Source organism: Mustela putorius, unplaced genomic scaffold, assembly GCF_011764305.1.
Source record: "Mustela putorius furo isolate JIRA1106 unplaced genomic scaffold, ASM1176430v1.1 tig00000095_pilon_pilon_pilon, whole genome shotgun sequence".
Classification (NCBI taxonomy): Eukaryota; Metazoa; Chordata; class Mammalia; order Carnivora; family Mustelidae; genus Mustela; species Mustela putorius.
Genome location: NW_025421280.1, coordinates 17,918,385 through 17,940,775, shown reverse-complemented (window position 1 = coordinate 17,940,775; position 22,391 = coordinate 17,918,385). Strand labels below are relative to the sequence as shown.

At 46.5% G+C, this 22,391-nt stretch overlaps 1 protein-coding gene across 2 annotated transcripts in view; it reads left to right on the top strand.

Moving 5' to 3' along the window:
* The window catches only part of CACNA2D3 (calcium voltage-gated channel auxiliary subunit alpha2delta 3), an 851,905-nt gene that overhangs the window by 457,187 nt on the left and 372,327 nt on the right, over positions 1-22,391 (top strand). For both annotated transcript variants that reach the window (XM_045078786.1, XM_045078785.1), the window contains exon 11: positions 3,954-4,067. In XM_045078786.1, coding sequence (XP_044934721.1) covers positions 3,954-4,067 — 114 coding nt within the window. The remainder of the gene's footprint in view (positions 1-3,953; positions 4,068-22,391) is intronic.

Genomic DNA, 22,391 nt, shown 5'->3' with positions numbered 1-22,391 from the left:
GTGGGGAGAGCCATCTCTGTGGCCATGGAGACACTGGGCAACTTCCACTCTAGCCGGGCTGCCTTTGGCTTCTAGAAGCAACTCGAGCTCCTGATGCTTTGGTCTTACTTCCTGCCCCCGTCCTCAGGATCATCTGCTTGCCTTCATTGTCCTCTCTCTCTTTTTCCTTGCCCTCTGACCTTCTCTCTGCCCATCCTGTCCACTTATTGGTTTTGTTCCCAGACCCTTCCAAGCCAGTGTTTCCCACCACATGCCCAGCGCATGCTGGTCTGCCGAGGTAGTCCAGCATAAGTGTTGTCACGGTGGCGAGATGCTATCCTCATTTCCCAGAGACTCACAGTGCGCCTCTGCATAACAGACCTGTTCAAGATGTATTTATGCCGGTACCACACACATTGGCTCAAGAACTCTTTATATCATATCAGAACCTCACAGTTAGACTCTTGTAGAAGTCACAGCTTACCAAGTCCACCTTCAGGCATAATATGTTTGTAGGCTCCAAGATACTAACCTCCCAGCACCTCTCAGATCCAGAGAAATCACCAACACGTGGCAGATGTCTTTCCTTAAATCCTGGTAACAAAAATAGTTTTGAATCAGGGAAACCTTCCATATGCCTCCCTGCTCTGCCTTTGCCTATAAAATCCCTCTGGGGTCTGGCCAATCAGAAAACCCAGTGGATCCAATGTAAATTCCAGATAGCAAGAAATGGAAGGAACACAAATGTTACAGAATATCTTTGATGGAGGTTGGTTGGTGGGTGGCACCCTATTTTCAGTGCTCGTTTATTTCATAGAGAGAAACATTTCCATCTCATCACTTGCCACTGGGCTTTTAAATAGCCAAACATTCTGACAAACACAGAGATGGTTAATCTCCCATGAAAATGAAGCTTTAGCTATTTTCCACTTCATCAATATGACCTTTAAGTGGTATAATTCTCTTCTGTGTATTAAGCCTGCCCTTGGAAGCCAATATGAATAGTTACTTCCCAACCACACAAGCATACCTTCTCCGTGTGTGTGTGTGTGTGTGTGTGTGTGTCTTTCTCTCTCTCTCTCACACACACACACATAATCGCAAGTGTGATTGTGGCTGGGGCTCAGAATGGCTCAGAGGTTACTCTAACTGAATCAAGCAAATTTGATTTTGCAATTACCTGCATTTCAGTGTCAGTATTTGCTCCAATGACTTAAAGGCTTACAGTTGTTGTACAAACGGCTTTGAAAGGAGCGTTCGAATAAACTTCTAAGACCCTTCTAGCTCTTGATCTCTGCTGCATTCATTAGTTTCTGTAAGAACACAGAGCCAGTCTGCTACAGTAGTTAGCATCTACCTTGTCATGTGACAGCCGCAATTATCTTTTTTGGCGATGAATATGATCTTTGCGGTGATTACCTTTTAAAAATTTTTCTTAGCCAATTAAATAAAATTCGGTGACATTTCAAAGACTGTTAATCACAACCAAATGCTCTAAATGTCAGGATGCATTGAAATTTTCGCTGCTAACTGATGAATCACTGAGCTAATTGTAGTTCATCACCAGGCCCTTGTCATTGTTATTATTATGGAAAACACTTTCATCACTCCCGCTATTCAAAAAAAAAAAAGTTCTAGACAAATATGAAGAGAAGAGATATTACTCATCAAAGCATTTGAATTTAATTGCATTCTTCAAAATTCTCCAACTGCAAATTGCCGCAGAGAATACCAGGGACTCAGCCAGAGAGGAAAGTGATGTTTTTAAATAAACAGCTCAGGGCAGCCCCTTCTTCCAGTCTGCATTATTCAGATATCTTCATTTCCCTTTCTTTCTTGCCTTTCATTTGGAAGAATGTTGCCAGCATGCTTTCCAATAAGTTGCATGCACAACAGTTGCAAGGTGTCTTGATTCCCCCCAACCCTTTCTTTAGCCTCTGCAAACTGAAGCAGAGATCACCTTTATTCAGTGGTCCGCTGCTGGGTCTAGTCAATGATCTGAAGATGTGTTGAACGTAGCCCCCCCCCCAGACATTGCCAGAACAACTTGTTGATAGGACAAGACCACGGGGTATGTTTCTTTCTACCGCAGTAAGGAAGAAAATACACTATGACGATAGAATCTTAGCAGCGTCTCAGAGTGGAAGGGACAATGCCATTTATTGAGACTATGAAGCTTAGTGAAGGTGGGTCTTTCAGAGGGGAGGGAAAGGAAGGAAGAAAGGAACACAGGGAGGAAGGGAGGAAGGAATTGCTCAGGGCCATATGGGGGCAGAGCAAAGCTTCCCGCCCTAACATCCATCCTTCTCTCCATCCATTCATGCGGTTAGTTGCAGTTTTCTCTCTTGAGCTGAAATCAATCTCTAACATCCGAATTCTAGGTACGCAGAGACGAGGCATTAAATCTCAACTTGCATGCTTTACTACCTCTCTGCTTCAGCAGCATCAGCAGCAAATCCAAGAATGGTCTCCATCCTTCCCCAGGGTCTTGGTCAACAGATCGAATGTGCCCACTCAGTGCCTTTGCGTGTGCTCTTGGCCCTCTCTGGGACGTCCCTCCTCCAGACCCTCAACTCCTGCAGGTGTCACTCATACGTCACCTGCTCAGGGAGGTCTTCTCTGGTTTTTTTCTAAAGTTGCTCTCTCCTGTTTCTTATCCCCCTGCTCTTTTTTCTTGCTTCTTCTTCTTCTTTTTCTTTTCTTTTCTTTCTTTTTTTTTTTTGGTTCCTTACCATCACTGTTACCACACATACAACAAAATTGACTTATTTTCTTTGTTCTGTATATCTCCTCACATAGAATTATGAACTACAGGAGTGAAGGGATTTTTGCATGTTTCAGCTCCAGCTCTGTGTGGGCACTTAGTAAATAATGTTAGAATTAATAAAGAAATGTCACCACTTAAAATGGTGGGAGTTTTCACTGCTGAATGTTAAAGACTTCTTGAATGTTTTCATGCCTTGGCATTGTCATGTTAATTGTGGGGGTTTCGATTTTGATTATTTATTTATTCAATTTATTTAAGATTTTATTTATTTGAAAAAGAGAGAGAGTTTGAGTAGAGGGGAGGGAAGAGGGAGGAGGAGAAGCAGACTCCCCACTGAGCAGGGAGCCCGAGGTGGGACTCTATCCCAGGACTCTGAGCTAAAAGCAGACACTTTACTGACTGAACCACCATGTTCTCCGATTGTAGGGTTTTTAAAGGACCCGGTGTTGCTTTCAATTGCAGCATTGATAGTATTCATTAAGAGAATTCTTCACCCCTGGTTCAAGGGATGGACACCGACTTCTGGTGACCAGTCTAATCCGGTCTACCACTCACAAAGCCTGGGAACTTTTACAATGCCACATAAAACTGAAAGTTGAAGATATTTAGGGTCTTGCACACCAGTGGGCACAATCTTAGAATTTCAGTCTGCTATCCCTTATAAGCCATATAAACTAATATGTAATGTTACATGCTAACAAATATATATTTAAAACAAACCCTACAAAAAGAGTGCTTAGGCTTCTAGTCTGAATTGACACTTTCCTGACTCTATTCTCCATGTGTCCAATACCTCACTGATTGTATCCTCTATCACATCAAACCAGACTCCTTTAGATTTTGAAAGAGACGTTGCCTGCCTCTTATTCTGCGGCTCATGTGTCCCTAAAGGGTGACTGTGCCAATGCTTTAGGGGCTTACATTCTGAGGCACTATCTGTGCCTGAAGGAAAGAGAGGTTATTTGTCCTAGAGTCTTACTTCCCATCTTGCGTGTGTTTTTCAGAAATCCCCTCCATGGCCAGTGTTTAGTTCCAGTTTGTCAAAGCAAATTGGGTGAATGCATAGGGAAGAGCTTATGGTATAGGTTCTGTTTTGCAGAACGAGCTCTTGTTTGGGGAGGCTTCCTGAGCCCCATGTCTCTGAAGTCTTGTGGAAGTACAGACGTCTCTGGTGTGTTTTTTAATTTGAACATGTTTCTTCTCCCAGTTCAACCACACAGGACAAGGAAGCATCTGCAGTCAGGCCATCATGCTCATCACCGACGGGGCAGTGGACACCTATGATACCATCTTTGCCAAATACAACTGGCCGGATCGCAAGGTAAGGTACCTGTGCCGCCGTGCAGCACCGTTGACAGAGAACCTGTGTTGTGCTGTGACCCCCAAGTTGTCCAGGGTTAAGTGCCCCATCTAGACTCCATCTCACAATGACCTATGGTTTTTCAGTCTTGTGTCTTCTGGTTCACCAAACCAAATCTGACGACTTTCTTTGTTTCAAAATGAAATCTTTTGGAGGTAGAGAAGAAACCCATAAAGACATGGTAAATGTGTTCAGTGGAATGTTTCATTGAGAAAAGTGCTTTGTCCATATTGGGCAGCACGTTGGTTTTCCATGGAGCCAGAGCTGCTCGGTGAATCCACCATCTGTAGATGGTGAAGTCAGCCATGGTGGCCACACAGTCATCTCCTGGATGCTTCTCGACTTCTGTGGTTCCTCCTTCTGTACCCTCATGATCACCCGGAAGCTTCTCTCTGTCCCCCAGGGATGTTCCCCACCCTGTCAAAGCTTGTTCTCTATTCTAATTCCTTCTTTGATCTCCAGGTTGACATTTATTTACCTGATGAATCCATATGTTAGGATATCAGTGATGAATATTAACATTTTTGGTGTATCTGAGTGCCTAAACCCAGATGTTCCTCAAGCTGTTAGCTAGTTTGGATTCTCTGGGGAGGTTTTTAGATTATGGATACTTGTACTCTATCCCATACCTACAGAATCAAAATGTCTAAGGATGTGGGGTAGTAATCCATGTTTTTAATAAATTCCTCTGGTGGGCACCAATTAGTAGATTAGCAGTCCATCATCCCCTTCTCATCCCCTGAATGAATCCACCATCATCCCCTGAATGGTGGAATTTTCACAGGAAAAAGGTCAGTCAGAGAGGGTGCTATCTCAGGGACATCACAAAGGCTCTCTCATGTCCCATGAGCCAGTGGCATTACTCTGTGTCTGTAAGACCCTTCAAACCAAGTCTGTCCTACTTTTCCTACTTTGTGTATTTAATTTCTCAGAACTGAACTAACCATACATACTTGGCAAAAAGAAAGAGAAGACAAATGACAGCTGTGTCCTCAGCTGTATCCAAAGAGTACATACCCTTGAGGGAACCTGATATGTCATTCCAAGTTCCCTTAGTCATTCGTGGTACCTGCATTTTCTCCGCTAACACTGACATCTCACCTCATCAAGTGTACGTCTGCTTTTTAAAGACATATCCGTTTTGTACAACATGGTCCCTAAAGGGATGCCTACTTCTTGCTCTGGTGCCCAGCCATCACTGCTGAAGCTGGAGGAAAAGTTAGTCATGCCAGGCTTCCTAAGACAATGTGGGACTCTGCCATGGCACCTGCCTAAGTGATGTCCAGAAATAAATCTGGCTGATGGCGGCTCCCACAGTAAGCACTGCCTTTAGAACCCAACCCTTGAATAAGATGGGAATTCGCTGTTAGACAAGGTATTTTAGATGTGAGATTTCAGGTGATGATTTCTGGGGACTTAATTCTTGGATGGACATATGTCATGTTGTTGGGTCTGTTATCAAAGGAATGAGACTGAGACAAAGTTACGCAAAGCCTTATTCTATGCCAAGCATTAGAAGTTAGGCTGCCCGGCCAGGGAAATGAGGCTGAGACAAAGTGAAAGTTATGTAAAGCTTTATTCTATGCCAAGCATTAGAAGTCAGAATGACCGGCCAGGGCCGCCTCCGAAGAGAGCGATGCCCCTTGGTCTTACAGGCTAGTTTTTATAGGGCATAATCGCAGACATCTGCATTTGTTGACCATTTGTAGCTTTGGCTGATTGGATGTCTCCTACCTTTGTGTTTTAGTAACGGTTACCAATGGCCTTGTTTTAGGTATGTGTTTTAGTAATAGTTACCTGGAACTGGCCTTGTTTTAGGTGTGTGTTTTAGTAACAGTTACCTTGTTTTAGGTGTTGTGTTTTAGTAACAGTTACCTGGAACCGGGAGCAGTAACTTTTCTAGACAACAAAATGTCTACCTAGGCAACATGGAGTCACTATGGCTAAGTAGGCCCAGGCAGGCCCAGGGGGTTAACATGCTTTAACGTGGAATCGACCCCAACAATGTGGAGGGAGGAACATGCTGGATATGTGTGGACCCTGTGGATCATATGTCACAGTGCCAGGCTCATGACCAGTGCCTAAGGCACAATCCTAAGGTGTGTCTGAATGACGGAGAGGCCCGGTGGGGTGGGAGGCCACAGCACTAGTAAGCATGGGTAGGGCCATTGACATTCTGTGGTCATGTAGAATGTTTGCAGATGCCATGACATTGCCTAGCATGTTGGAGGGTATTTTGAATTATTTAGGACCATCTGACATAAAAAGAAGAAAGTGAAGGGGGCTTTTTATAAGCAGCTCCATTAAGGCCAAATAAATTATCAGACAAGTCCTCCCATACTGAACTCTATGACTTCTTCCCACATGGTGATACTTGGTGGAGAGCAGTTGCCCAGTAATATTGGTATTTAAACATCCAGTCCTTACCTGCGGGAAGAGGCAGAGGACATTTTATTTGACAAATTTGTCAAATAAAAGACAAATTTTTTAAAAAATTTCTTTTCGGTATAACAGTATTTATTGTTTTTGCACCACACCCAGTGCTCCATGCAATACGTGCCCTCCTTAATACCCACCACCTGGCTCCCCCAACCTCCCACCCCCCGCCCCTTCAAAACCCTCAGGTTGTTTTTCAGAGTCCATAGTCTCTCATGGTTCACATCCTCTTCCTATTTCCCTCAACTCCCTTCCCCTCTTCATCTCCCCATGTCCTCCATCTTATTTCTTATGCTCCACAAATAAGTGAAACCATATGATAATTGACTCTCTCTGCTTGACTTATTTCACTCAGCATAATCTCTTCTAGTCCTGTCCATGTTGCTACAAAAGTTGGGTATTCATCCTTTCTGATGGAGGCATAATACTCCATAGTGTATATGGACCACATCTTCCTTATCCATTCGTTCGTTGAAGGGCATCTTGGTTCTTTCCACAGTTTGGCGACTGTAGCCTTGCTGCTATAAACATTGGGGTACAGATGGCCCTTCTTTTCATGACATCTGTATCTTTGGGGTAAATACCCAAGAGTGCAATTGCAGGGTCAAAGGGAAGCTATTTTTAATTTCTTGAGGAATCGCCACACTGTTCTCCAAAGTGGCTGCACCAACTTGCAGCTTTCTCCACATCCCCTCCAACACATGTTGTTTCCTGTCTTGCTAATTTCAGCCATTCTAACTGGTATAAGGTGATATCTCAATGTGGTTTTAATTTGAATCTCCCTGATGGCTAGTGATGATGAACATTTTTTCATGTGTCTGATAGCCATTTGTATGTCTTCATTGGAGAAGTGTCTGTTCATATCGTCTGCCTATTTTTTGATATGATTATCTGTTTGTGTTGAGTTTGAGAAGTTCTTTATAGATCCTGGATATCAGCCTTTTGTCTGTACTGTCATTTGCAAATATCTTCTCCCATTCCGTGGGTTGCCACTTTGTTTTGTTGACTGTTTCCTTTGCTGTGCAGAAGCTTTTGATCTTGATGAAGTCCCAAAAGTTCATTTTCGCTTTTGTTTCCTTTCCCTTTGGAGACATATCTTAAAAGAAGTTGCTGTGACTGATATCAAAGAGGTTACTACCTATGTTCTCCTCTAGGATTCTGATGGATTCCTGTCTCACGTTGAGGTCTTTTATCCATTTCAAGTTTATCTTTATGTATGGTGTAAGAGAATGGTCTAGTTTCATTCTTCTACATATAACTGTCCAATTTTCCTAGCACCATTTATTGAAAAGACTGTAGATAAAAGACAAATTTAAACATATCTTGCCAAAAGTACAATATTGATTTTAGGCCTAGTGCTTTCTTGGATTAATTGGAACCAGATCTTGGAGATTTCAACATTACATCAAGGAGCTTCATCTACTTACAAAGTATTATCAAGTCAAAGCAGATTTGCTTTTTGTAGCAAGAAAATCTTCTATGATTGGAAATTCATAGCAGGATCCTGTCCCTCCTGCTCCATTCTGGAGAGTTCTATGGTGTTCATATACATACACATACACATTCTTCTTGATGACTTCTCTGTGGAAATGCAGGTAGTGAGTCTGCATGGATCCCCATGTGTTGATTCTACACATTAAGTATTTGGTAGAGGGTTATGTCATGCTATATTTGGCAATCTTCAAGATTATAGAAACAGGAAGTAGACTCAGAAGAAAGGAAAATGGTCTTAAGGCTGAAAAGTGATTCCCATTAAGACCATGGTTCTCAAGCTTGAGCAAGCATCAGAATCATCTGGAGGACTTGTTCCAACACCAACTGCTTACCCCACACTAGGAGTTTCTGATCCAGTAGGGCTGGGGCCTGAGAATGTGCATTTCTCACAAGTTCCCAGGTGATGTGGGTGCCGCACACTTGGGGAACGACTCCTATAAGTAAGAAGCAACCTAAGGAACAGCGTTTGGTTCCCCTGTGGGTTTGGCTACTTTTGTTCCCTCTGTTTACTTTGTAAGAACCTATTCCCTTAGTCAAATGCAGCACACAACTTTGTGTTTCCTCGCTCATACTTTGTTTTAAAAATTGCTAGTTACTGATTGTCATTTAAAAATCTGGAGAGAGTATATAAAATTTTTGTTTTAGTTTCTCTCATAAATGGGTATACTTGGCACTTGGGAGCTAACATTCTTATATGGAAAAAAAAAAAAAGCCTGGAGCTGAGATATGGCTGCCCCCTGAGATGGCAGGTGTATGCTGCTTTTGACCATGACCTCACCATTCTGTCTTCCCCCTCTTCTCTCCTCCTCCCTCCCACTGCCCTACTGCCTACCGCCACACCAACCCCACCAGCCTAGTTCCTTAGTCTGGGTTTGAAGTTTACAGCCCCCCGGCACCTTATATTCAGCCATGCCTGGAACACCAGCCAGGCCCTGTGTTCATGTTCAGCACTGTAAATACTTCTAGGCCTGTCTTTAATCTTAACTGGTTTGGTGAGTTCTTGGGGACAGATTCTGTATCTCTGAACAGTATCTCTACCACGCAGCATATCCCAGCGCTGCTGAGAAATGTGGCATAGAGACACCTGCCTCTAGGTGTTTACCTCCTGTATAATCTCCTCACCTTGAGTATGAGTGGACCTTGTGACTTGATTCTAACCAATAGAATATAAGGTCAGGGGATTTTGTAGATATCATTAAGGTCTCAAGTTAGTTGGTTTGAGTTCATCAAAAAGGATATCCTGGGGGAGCCTTACTTAGAAGATCTTTTAAAAAAGGGGCCTGCACCCTTCCTGAAGGCAGAGAGGTTCTCCTTTCCAGTTAGATGAAGTAAGCAGCTTTTGGAGAAGCCCATGGGCAAGGAACTGGGGGCATCTTTTGGGACTGAGGACATCCTCCAGCTAACAGCCAGCAAAAAGCTGAGCCCTCAGTCTTGCAGCCACAAGGAAAGGAATCCTGCCAACGATTTGAATGGGCTGGGAAGCAGGTTCTTCCCCAGCTGAGCCCCCAGATGAAAGTGCAGCTCAGTCCATACCTTGATGGCAGCTTCGTGAGATCCCAGACAGAAGACTAAGCTAAGCTGTGCCCAGACTCCTGACCCAGAGAAACTGGGGGGTTGCAAATGTGTTTATTTAAGCCACGGCATTTGTGGTAACTTGTGAAGCAACAATAGAAAACTAATAGGAGAGACGAGGAGAAGGGGAGAAAGAGGAAATCATAATCATTCATCTTAACAATCCAATTAAACATCCCCAAACTGAATGGCTTAAGAGAACACTTTATCGTCTCTTGCAAATCTGTGGGTTAACTAGGTGGTGATTGTGCTCCATGTGGTGTGAGGTCGAGTCCCTCCCTGATGGAGCGGCATGAGGTTGGGAGCTTGGCCGGGCTGTCTGGGTTCTCCTCCCGAAGACCTGCCTAGGTGATGTCTCACCCTCCGGAGCCACACTGGGAGGCCTCTCCCCTCAGTGCAGTAGCCTGGACTTGCTTACAGTATGGCAGTGGGGTGCCAAAAGGGGAAAGCTGAAGGAAGTGGGGAGCAGTCCAGAAGGGCACTTGTGGGTGTCATTTTTTTAAAGCTGCCTCTCACCTAACCAGGGCCTCGTTCAAGGCACCTGCTTAATAAAACATTTTTGAACGAGTTGGAAGAAGGAATCCATTATTGATGATTTAGCTGTGAGTCCAAAGACGGCATCATGATTGCCATGCAATGTGTCCCTTGCCAGCATTTTCTTTCTGAGGGCAGAAATGAGGAGCTATTTATTCATTTATTGGATGCCATTTACTTTTGCTTAATATCCATTGGTTAGCAGCTTAACAGCCGCTCTTACATACTTGGAATAAAATATGAACTTCTCTCCATGGAAGGGACTCATTCCAGGATCTGCTCAAGAAATAAAACTGCCTGCATTTAAGTTAGAAAAATGGTCATTCCTGCCACCTATATAGTTGCTCTTCCAAGTGAACTAAAAAAAGAAGAAGAAGAAGAAGAAGAAGAAGAAGAAGAAGAAGAAGAAGGTCATGGAATGATTTATCATTACCTTCCCTGTTGCATAAGACGGAGGGGAGAGTGGATAGGTAAGGAAATGGTGGGAAAGCGATTTAAGGAATCTAGCCTTTGAGCAAGGTTGTCAACCCCTGATTTAAAGGAAGCAATCAGTGGATTGTTAAAAGTTATTGAGATGCCCTTGGAAATTCGTGCATTTGCTGAATTCAACAGAATTCTTGGTGGTTTTTCCACCTCCTTTCCACTCCTCTTTTCCACTTGAATGAACTATACTAGCCATATAACCAGTGGTTGAGGGGTGGGAATCTTTTTTTTTTTAATAGTTTGCATTTTAAAGATTTTATGTATTTATTTGACAGAGAGAAATCACAAGTAGATGGAGAGGCAGGCAGAGAGAGAGAAGGAAGCAGGCCCCCTGCTGAGCAGAGAGCCCGATGCGGGACTCGATCCCAGGACCCTGAGATCATGACCTGAGCCGAAGGCAGCGGCTTAACCCACTGAGCCACCCAGGTGCCCCAAGGGGTGGGAATCTTGATGGGAAATCCCTTTCTCTGTGCCTTGGGGTCTCTCCCACGTTTGGAGCAGTGCTTTCTGCTCTCCTGGCCTGAGTAGTTTTGTTTTTTTCCTCCTTTACCATCAGCGCTGCCACCAGGGCCAAGATACAGGACTGATCCTGGGGCAGTTCAGGAAGGGGCTGTGCTGCGGGGCCCCAGCCTGGGGCTGGACCCAGTGCCCAGCACGGAGAGTCTCCCTAACCATCAGGCTTGACTGCCCCTTGAATCCTATTTTGGTGGTGATGGGAGCATGTGGCAGTGTCACAGTTTTCATATCACCTGAGTAACAAAGGGAACACCCCAGAGAGAATCACATTCCCTCTTTGCTGAGACCCAGGAAGCCAGAGACTCCTTGAATCCAAGGACAACAGTATCCCCAGGATGCCTCAAAATCCACCTGCCCAGGGGCTCATCACTCCCTCTGCTGTGTTGATACCCCGGGGAGTGAGACGGGGCTGCAGCCGCCGCACAACACACGGAGGAATCTCCACTTGCTTCTGCTGCCAGTAAAGCGGTGGAAACTTGCTTGAGCGTGCAGCGTGGATAGCGACCCTTCTGGGCCCATTAGACGTCCCTGCACAATCTATCCTTCACATGGATCTGTGATAAGCAGCACAGGCAGCACCAAGATGCTCCCTACACTTCCCTGAGCCTGAGTCTCCCTCAACGAGAGAATGCCTCCAACTGCTTTCTTGTGCAGAAATCTATATACAGAACTCAGGAGAGCTCATCCTTATCAAATGCCAAGGGGCAGGTGTCATGGACAATGGTACACATACATTTAATTCGCACGGAACCCCAGGAGGCGAGCTCTCCTCTATCCCCTTTATACAAAGGAGGAGACTGAAGCCACGTAATTGAGACAGGGCTCCGTGACTAGCGTTGGGAGCTGAACCGGCAGGCCAGCATCAAACAAGGAGGCTGTCCCCTGAACCGGGATGCACACAAGCTGAAGGAAAAAGCAAACCAAATGGCAGTAGGACTCCAGAGTACGTAATAGGTAGGAAGTAGAGTTTTCTTTTTCTTGTTCTTGTTCTTTTTTTTTCTTTTCTTTTCCCTTTTTTTTTTCCTTTTCCTTTTTTTTTTTTTTTAAGCTTCCTTCGAATGCTCCGAGATGCCCCCATGTCCCTCGGCTGTTTGGTGTCAGGGCTCAGTTGGGTGGTTACATCTCTCTGTCCCCCCCTCCCCCGACCTCCTCCCTCCCTCCCTCCCTCCCTTTCTTGCCTCTTCCCTGACAGCAGTCATATTTCGGTCCGAACGTTTCAGGTCGGAGGGTGTCGTTGCTGTATTTTTTTCAAGGGTGATCAATCCTACAGCTGTCTTAGGAAAATAGCAGGAACATTCATTTCTCGTGGTCAGTCAACGGTAGGACAGGGAAAGGCATTTTCCGTCACTGTGGGGAGAGCTCACGCAGGCCCTCCTTGCTGTAAAAGGGAGGGTTGAAATGGTTCACGGTCTCCCGGTTTATTTTTAATTACTTCTGCTGGTGTTGGACATCTTGAGACTCCAGCAAGAAGAACATGAGGAGACAAGTCAGGAACGAGACCCACTGATGCATGCCTGCTGCCGCCCATTGAAAATCACTCCACGTCAGGGACTCAGACTTTTCCTGCGGCAGCAAGAGCTGCTTCTCTTCGCAGGCTCTGCCTTGGGGCTTTGGCCTCCACCTGGGTGCCACTGTCCTCAGGAGACAGGTGGGCGACAGTGTGCGTTTCTTCCTGTCCTGCTCTACCCCCACTGTCTCCATGCTAGGCCCAGAGTCACATGCTTTCTCTGTGCCCTTCATTCTTAGCTCCGCGCTGTGGGTAGACTCTCCTAGTATCATCCTTACCGCACAGGGGAGGGAGCTCAGGCTCAGGGAGATCTACTTACTTGTCCAGAACGCACAGCTATGAAACTGGGGGTCCTTGATCCTGACTCACATCAGACTGTCTCTATACCTGTGCATCCAAACGAAGGGGTAGGTGGTTGGAGGCACTTGAAAAAAAAAAAAAAAAATATATATATATATATATATATATATATATGTTTCCTAAGTCCTGTTCTCTGCAGGTGCAGCCCTAGGATTGACATTTTGGTCGGTGGCTCAGGGACCACATGTTGTGAGTTAGGAGGGTCTTTGTGCCCCCTCCGTGGCCCGGCAGGGTGAAGACCATCCACGCTGCAGCCTGCTGAGGGATGTCACACGGCACAGTAGTGTTCCCAATGGATCAGGCAAGGTCCGCTCAGGGGCAGAAACCCTAAAGTTATTTATCAGAGGGAATTTAATGTTAAGAGCTGTTGACCAGAGAGGGCCAAAGGAGAGGTATAAGGTGTCATGGAAGTAGCAGCTTTCCTACCCCTTGGCTGGTGGGGGCAGGCAGGAGAGAGGAAGGGAGCAGGAGAGGCCATTAGTAAAACTTGAAGCTGGGAGGAGAGGCCTCGGGAGCTGGGACCCAGACCTCTGAGAAGGGCACACTGGTTGGGAAGGCGGGCAGGCTTTTGGGGAGGGGTGCTGCGGTCTTTGGAGGGAATAGACGTGATTCCGTGCGTGTTGGAAAAACTATAAACTAACTTTGTTCGCTGCTGTGGGGATGAACTGTCCCTGGCCGGGGCAAGGAGACTTGATGGAGCGATGGCACGGGGAACCAGAAGCCCGCAGGAGCCGAACAGGAGGGAGCGAGTGCCATGTCCCTCCTCCATCCTTGTAAACCCTCCCACCCCCCCAGGGACCCTTCTGGTGGAACCTTGCCAGAAACAGCTGGCAAAGTGGGAAGGTGGTTTGCAGAGCCCAAGCCTCGGCCTCATAAAGCCAGGTGGATTTGGGGCTGGGACAACTCTAGCTTGTTAACCGTCACCCCCAGGAAGAGCTAGAAGCTTCTTGAATGAGTTCAGCCTTGTTTTCAGGGTAAGGACACATCAAGGTCTTATTTCCTGGGTTTTATTCCTCTTGGTCTATTTTTTTTTTTTAAAGATTTTATTTATTCATTTGACAGATTACAAGTAGGCAGAAAGGCAGGCAGAGAGAGAGGGAAGCAGGCTCCCCGCTGAGCAGAGAACCTAATGCGGGACTCCATCCCAGGACTCTGAGATCATGACCTGAGCCGAAGGTAGAGGCTTTAACCCACTGAGCCACCCAGGCGCCCGCCTCTTGGTCTACTGAGTAGGACTCTTGGTAGGTGGGCAAGGTAGGGAAGTAGCATTGTCTAATGGAAAGAGGGTGGTGTCTGGACGCTGACAATTCTGTCCCCCACATGTGTCTATCGGGGTTAATTATACACACCTTGCAGCGTTGTTCAGAATGAAATGAGATGATGTGCTGGCAAGATCAGTGCTGGGCACAGAGGAGGCGGGGAACGTGATGCTATATTCTCATCATTGTCACCGTGACTGACAAGCACCGGTATTGTTAAAATCTTGTTATAGTTAGAATGCAGTGGTACTGGCTGAATTCAAGATGGGGTAGCAATAGTTTTTCAGATGTGGAAAATAGAAAGTACATTTTTATCCCTGAATATGGATTAATCTTATGCAGTGTCTTGGTTGACTTATAAGAAGATTAAAGTATTCAGAGGCATTTTAAAAGCATTTTTAAGCCTTTCCTTTTACCTGTCTCATGAATAAACATACATAGAGAAGTAAACTTCTGACACTCTGTAAAAGACACTGAGATCTGTTTGGTCATTCACTATCATTGATTAATTAGTCTACATCACAGCTAATATACCTCAATTCAGACAAGCAGCTTATCTGTATTAGTGAAACATGAAAAGGACATTTGCAAAGTAGTGCTGCTTTTATATGAGTTCTCTCTTCTCTTGAGTGGTGGTTAAGGCTCCAGGCTTCACTGTCTCAGCGGGGTGAATTTTGGGCAAGTGATTGACGCTCCCATGCTTAGTATCCTCATCTAGGGGATAGGAGGGGGCAGCATGCTCTTTGGGCAGGGCTGTCGTGGTTTGGGGGGCAGGTGTCTCAGGTCCTGGGCGGTGGGGAGGGGGGCAGCAAATTCTTGGCAAACGTCAGCACTGGAGAAGAGACAGCCGTCTGCAGGATTCCGGGCCAGGTCCCACGGGCGCGTCCTCGGACGGCCGGCTCTGCCAGGAAGCAGAAGAGGATGCAGACTTGGCACGGCGGGTTTGTGAAGGTGGCAGGTTTGGGAATGCATGTGGGTTTGCAAGTGCCTGGTCCTCATAAGCGGCCTTGGATCATCTCCTTTCGTCATTGGCTCCCTCCAAAAAACTCCCCCCATAGACGGTTTGGCGGGAAGCCTCACAAGCAGGTGCTTGTGGGGGACCTTGGCTTGCGAACTGGTCAGACCAAGTCAACAGAGGAGCCCCCAGCAGAGGCTCCGTGGCTCTGCTAACGAAAGCTGTCCGGAGGCCGTCTGGGAGAGCCCTGCTCACACTCAGCCCGTCTTGCAAGTTCGCCGCTTCGTCAGGTGAGCTCTTGCCCACTTCGCGGCACGTCTGTCCTGGGATGGGCTGGAAGGGGTGCTTAGCAGGCCTGAGAGGAGGGCAGAGCACACATCTACTATCTGGCAATGTGCCCCGGGGGGCGGGGGTCAGGAGCCTCCAGGTCTAGAAACCACCTGTACTCCCCCAGCCTCGGTTGTTCTCACACCTGCATGTAAATTTCAATCAAAGCACATTTCATCCCGGGCTTCAGATCGATCGGCTTCCTCGGGGCGCCCTCCACAGGCAGTCAAGCACATTGTAAACCAGAGGCTGGTTGTGCCCGTGAACTCCCCGCAAACGTGACCGGCTCCCTGCGCTGTGCTGTCTCAGCTGAAGTCCCAAGAGAGGTCCACAGGGCCTGGCCCGATGGGTGCCCAGTCATCTCAGACTCCTCTCCACTGCTGTGGCCTCCTGCCCTCCACACAGCCCGTGGCTCTCAGCCATGCCTGGTGCACCGTCACCTTAGGGCATGAGCACAGGCTGTTTTCTCTGACCGGGGCACTCTGCCTCCAGATTTCTAGGTGGCTCACCCCTCACTTTCTTCATGTCCTTGTCCAGACATCAGCTTTTCAATGAGACCTACTCTGACTCTCTGATTTAAAGTTATCCCCGGCCCTGACCCCCAGCCATCTTAGGTACTGTTTCCCTCTTAACGGCAGCATTTGGGGTCTGGTCTATAACATAACTAGGTAACCATCCCCAAGGAATTGTGCCCCCCAAATCCCCCCAAATTGTGGAGTTTTTCTAATTCCCATTAGAAACATGACCGTACGTATGAAACAGAGCAGGTGCTATGTCTGGTTTGGCCGTCAGTGTGCCCCCAGTGACCGGAGCAGTGGCCAGCACGCCGTGTGTGCTCAGGGAACCTTCCCAGCAGGAACGATCCTGTGCAAGCGAGGCACTTTGCTGAGCGCTTTCCAAGAATCATCTCATTTGACCCTGGCAGCAACTTTATGTATGGATATTTATAGAACATCCCTTTTATAGGTGGGGAAACGGACTTGACAGCAGGTTAAGTAACTGGGCTGCAAAGTCCTAGCTTTAACCTGCTCGCCAGCACCCCTTTCTGGGGTAGCCAAGCATAGAAGCCTCCTGAGTACTTCCAGGGGAGGGTCTCTGGGACCTGGTGAAAGGCCTCCTCCAGGTAATGCAGTTTCTAGGGCCTTGAACATTTGGGCAGCATTTCGTCCTGAGCTGGTCGATGATGATGGTGTCATTATCTCTGCAATGGTCATCTTTCCAGTAGAGGCCAGACTGGCTCCTGTTTCATTCTCTCCTGAAGCTTAGTACTTGACGCCATGATGGATATGTACTAGGTGGTCATTAAACAGCTGGGGAGGGGAGGGAAGAACAACTAGATTTAGGTCAAGATGGGATTTCAGCTGGGGAGGGGAGGGAAGAACAACTAGATTTAGGTCAAGATGGGATTTCTGCATCCCCTTGTGAATCCTCACCTGCTTTGAGTTTCAAATGTCGTGCCCACAGAGGTCTGACTTGCCCTTTGAACTTGATCCCAACAGCCCAACAGAAAGGCTCCCCAGCTCCAACCTGACCCTGAGCCTTGCACCCCTTGGTATCTCTTGCTTGTTTTCACATTGTGGGATCTTCCTCATAGATGAGCACTTCGCTTTTTTAGCTAACTTTATTGGTAGAGAAACCCCTGAAATCACCTTTATTCCTCATAAATGAAATTCCTTTTTCCAGTAGATTTCAGGAAATCCAGTATTCTTTGTAGGCTGACCCTTGTATGCCCTCTTCGAACATCTGGGGATAAAACCTGAGGCTCCCAGTGCCAAACGGTTCTGGCTGACGACCTGGTATCCGCCTGGCCAGCCTTATGTTAATCATTCCCATAAAAAATATGAAGGGAGGAGATGGATAGAGCTTACTGAACATGTTCCATCCCTGCTCTCAGCTCCCAGCCTCCCAAGAGGCCTCTTCCCTCCCTTTTCACATTGTAGCGAAGTTGGCCTTGCTTCATTGTTCACTGGTCCATAATCTAATCATAGTTCTGAGTGATACTCTTCACCCCCCAGGGACTCTTACCCACATGGGGGTGACCAGTGGGGCCTCTCCAGGGTAGACTGGTATGGACTGCATGCTCACTGCCCAGTGGGAAGCCTGCTGCCTTATTATAAAGCAAGAAGCCCAGTCTAGGAAGGTGTGATGTACAGGGAGGTTTAGCTAATCAGCCCCGCAGGCTCCTGGGGCCACCTCAGGCCCTGCAACAGATTTCCACGGTACCCTCTGATGTGGAGAGGGTGAATCTAGTTGGGGCCAAGATTCTGGTGCCTTTTGGATCAGGAGCCTGATTTTTTGGCACTCCCCGATCCTTGGGTCCATGAATTGGATCCTTCAAACTTGTAGAAACGTTAAGACTTTCAGTATTTGGATCATTTTCATTTTGCTTTCACCTGATTTGTTTCTGTGCCTCCGTGGGACAGAAAAATGATGGTTTTAGAATTTCAAAGAAGAGTGCTCAGACTCCAAATGAAAGGATCTGTGTGTAAGCCAAAGAAAGATACTTACTGAAATGTATTTTCTTTGCACAGAATAATTATCTGAACCCTGCTAAAAATCCGGATCCTTTCTCTTCCTCTGGACTTAGGAAATGATCCGTTATGAGCTCGTCTTATTAAAAACAATCGGGGCCTGCTTTAAAAGACAACATCCAGTGAAGAGTTGTCTTGGGTTAGGGATGGACAGCTGGTCCCCCGCCATTGGAGGAGACGTGTGAAATGCTGCGAGCTTCTAATTTGTAAAATGGCCTTACCAGTAGTAGCTCCTTTCCAGTTTTCTTGCAAACACCATGAGAAAAAGCACCTGGCAGTAGCTTCTGGTTCACAGACCCAGTGAGGGACATGGGACAGAATTCTTGAAGAAGGGGAACAAAGTGAATGAGACAGGATCCTTGAAGAGACCTAGACAGAACCTGAGATCTTGAGAATGCAAAAACGCTTAAGAGGAGTCCTCTAGACCTTTCTGGGAGGATTGCTCTCTGCCCTTGCTGTGGCCCCTGTTTTCACTGACTGAATTCTAGGCTTTGAGGCTGGGACTGACCACTGTCTGCTCTGTTACCTCTGCAACCTTGCCTACTTTATCGCAGGCATGGGGCTCTGCGGGCCTCGACGTCTATGAGCTCGAGAGGGTGTTGGCTTGCGATTAGGGACAGTGCGGGTCCCCCTGTCATCCTTTTCCCCGTCTCAGTACAAGGAGCGAGTGTGGGTTAACATGTCCACGCCTCACGTGAAGCCTGGGCTTCTCTCTGAGCTATCGGTGTGATGACTTGGTCTTTAGGACACACAGACTTTGATCAACCTGTGGCAGAAGGTTTGTGTGAAACCCTTCCTGGTTTTCTTTCTTTCTTTCCTTCTTCTTCTTTTTTTTTTTTTTTTTTTTTTTTTTTAACAGACAGGGGATCTGGAATTGATCCCAGATAATACATCTGCCTCTTCATTTCACTTCAGAGGGGCAGGATAACAGGAAAGGCAATGAAGACAACTAAATGCATTTATGATTTATGCCCCTGTGATAAATCAATGGGTGATTTCTCCCCAAAATGTGGTCACTGCCTGGCTAACTCACACCAGCTGCCGCATCTGTGAGATGCGAAAGGGGTTGGGGGCCGAGCCTGCCCCATGCCATGTGCACACCAGGCCTGCAACTCGTACCCTACAGGTGGAACTGGGACATGGGAGCGGGGCCGGCTCTATGCAGTCAGGAAGATGGCTGTCTCGCCTGCCACCTTTCCCTCTCCCTCCGGTCCCTGTGCGCCTCCCTTGCAGCCTGCCCATGCAGTTCCATGCTGGCTGGCCTTGTCTCATCTCCAGCATTCCTTTCTGTGCTTGCCTTCATGTGTGGGGAGTTAGATTTTTCCATTCCCTAAAGGTGATTCGATCAGGCCAGTTCTCACCAGAGTCCCTCAAAGCAAGCAGGGAGAGTGGAAAATCACATTAACTCTTTCATCAACTCCAGCTGTTTTGCACCCATTGGGAGAGAGCAGAGAGCTTTCCTCTGGAGGGTCAGCCCCAGGCCTGGGGAGGGGCTCCCTGGAGCGCTGGCTTGGGAAGGGGTGCAGGGGCCCATCTGGCTGGGAGGGGACAGGGCCATGGCCAGAGGGCAGTGTCTGCCCACGAGAAGGCCGGTGGAAGCCCTGGGACCATGCATCTGCCCTTCCTCAACTCCATGGTCTCTCTGCCTCCTGAAGGCCCAGCCTTGCCTTTCTGAACCTGGGAAGCTAAATCTACATGTTCCAAAAAATTCTGTCACTAGGAATTTTCAAAAATCTCTTTTTGGCTGCTTGGCAGTCACATAGCAGCTGGATTACTTACTTCTCCACCATTTTTTTTTTTTTTTTTTAAGCATCATCTGAAGCTAATTTATCCAGGAGTAACTTGGGCTTTGGGGGGGAAAAGTCACATTCGTTTTATAAGTTACCTGCAAATGAAACTGCCTGGTTTTGCCTCTCATTTTCCTCTTGTTGAAAAATGTCTTTGTTACTCCATTTTTGCCTTTTATTACACGAACTTGAGAAACTCTCAGGAATGCAGTTTAAAGAGTTCTGCAACATTATTGTCCTCAACTTGCTTTCTGGGGGGGAAAAAAAAAAAAGTGCCAAAGCCATTTCCTGGGCCTAGACTAGGGGGTGAGATTCCCCTGGAGATGAAAAGGCAGAACAGGACAGTCCAGAGGTCAGCGAGATGGCTGATGGCCCTTGTCACGGCCAGTAGCTGAAGATGGAGAGACGCCGGCTGTGGGCGGGGACATGGGACTCCAGCTGGAACCTTGGCCTCTGGGCCAGATCTCCCTGCTCCGTACAGACTAAGTATAGAAAGGAGAAACGAGCCAGCTAGTAAAGGTTGTTCATTTGATGTCTCTGCTGATACTTCACATTACCATTGTCCCAGCCAGAAATAATATACCTGCAGCCGTGTTTCTGTAGGACAACGGGGACATCTAATAATATATCGGGCTGATCTAAGCTGCCTTTTCTCCAGCAATGACCCAAGGGGAAGATAGATACTCTACCTTTATGTTATCCACTGGTACTAATCAGAAACCATTGCCGTGGAAACGACTTGTCCTGTTCCGTTCCCTTCTAATAGGAAATCATAAATTAAAACAGAGTTTGATAGATTCTGCTTAAGGCCAAAATGAAATCCTCACATATTTTGTTGGATATTACATAATGAGTTGACTTCTCAAAGGAGTTCTAATTATGCCTATGGAATCAGCTCCAGATAATGAAATGCATTCATCTCTCTGGCAAGCTGTCTGTTGCTTAGCACTGAGCTCCGAGTCAGTCCTCTGGGGCTCGCCTTCTCGCTCTGAGAGCAAAGCTTTATTTACAGCCACAGAACTTGGAAATGAAATACAAAGTTATTTGGTTATGTACTTCTTTCTTTATTCCTTCTTAGGAAATCAGTTTTCCTTAGCTCCATAGACTACATAAATGGCCTTGTGTAAAATAGCGGTACTAATCCCCAAACATAAAGATTCCCCCCACACACACCCCGAAATGCATCGCTAAGATTCGTAATACCAGAAAAACTGCCAGAGATAGGAAGAGAATAATGACAGGGCCAAAGGGAATGACTGCTTTGACTCTGAATTGTATTATCTGTAACATTAGTCCTTGGGAAAAGAGTTAAATACATGGGTGGGTGGGTGGGCGGGTGAAGAAGCAAGTGGATGGTGAAACGGGAGGGCAGATGTCTATTCGCACAGATGGATGAATATTTAATCAGGAAGGGATGTAGATGGGACAGAGCTAGTGCACAAAAATCCACCTTTGCATATGTTACTGCGAACTTGATTGTTAGAGAAAATTATGAAGAGGGAGAGGGCATTTTTTTTCTAATAATTTCTTATGGGTAAAAGAAGAGCTCAAAATTCTTTTAATTGCGCAGCAGACAGCTCTGGGAGGTGACAGCAACGATGTAGGGAAAGTTGGCTTGGGAGGGACGTAAAAGAAACGTCTCTGAAACAAACCAGGTGAGAGAGAGTATTACGTTCCAAGAGCAGAAAATATCAGATACAAATTTATTCTCTATAAATAAGTCATTCATAGCCAAAATTAGAACAAAGCTCTGCTTAAATTTCACTGGAAAGTAGACTGTTCCAAATCACATTAGTGAACGAAACCCAAGCCAAGAAGGAGCCATTCAGAGTGACATTTATGGAGTGTTTCTGCCTCAATTTTTACATTTAATAATGAGGATGCCCTGTCCAATGCTATTGTTGACCCAGCCCTAGAGAAAGTGCAGGGATGCCCACTGGTTTTCCTCCCCCAATTTAAGTAGTCATGAATCTCTTCTGATGGGCATAAGCACCAAAGGCATTTTTGCTATTTGCTGTGAAGTCACCTCCTTTCCAAATATGCCTTAAAAACAAAACAAAACAAAACAAAAAACATGTAGCAAGAAAGCACTGGAAAGGTGTTAGACCAGGTTTTCCTAAGACAAAAGATGTCTTGGTTTATGACATGTGATTCAGGGTGACTAGGGAATTACCTAGCAGTGAGAGGACAACCTAGGCTTACATTCTCCGTGGTACACTGGGAAATACTTTGTGCCATCAAATGCCTTCCATCCAGCCTAGCACCTGGGGCAAGAGAGAGGAATCCCTCCCAGACCCTGTCTGTGTGCTTGGTGGCTGAATGCCTGTGGAGCACTTGTGGGCTATTCTTCTGCTCTAGGGTTGGATTCTCTTCCCATCCAATGCACCATCCATGAACTCTCCGCTGCCCAAAGCATTTGTTCTTTCATGTTTTCAGCAGAAGCAACTCACCTTGTCTTAAATTCCCAAAGATCAAGTCCCATTGTGTTACTCACTCATCTGGGTTCCAACTGGCACAACACTGT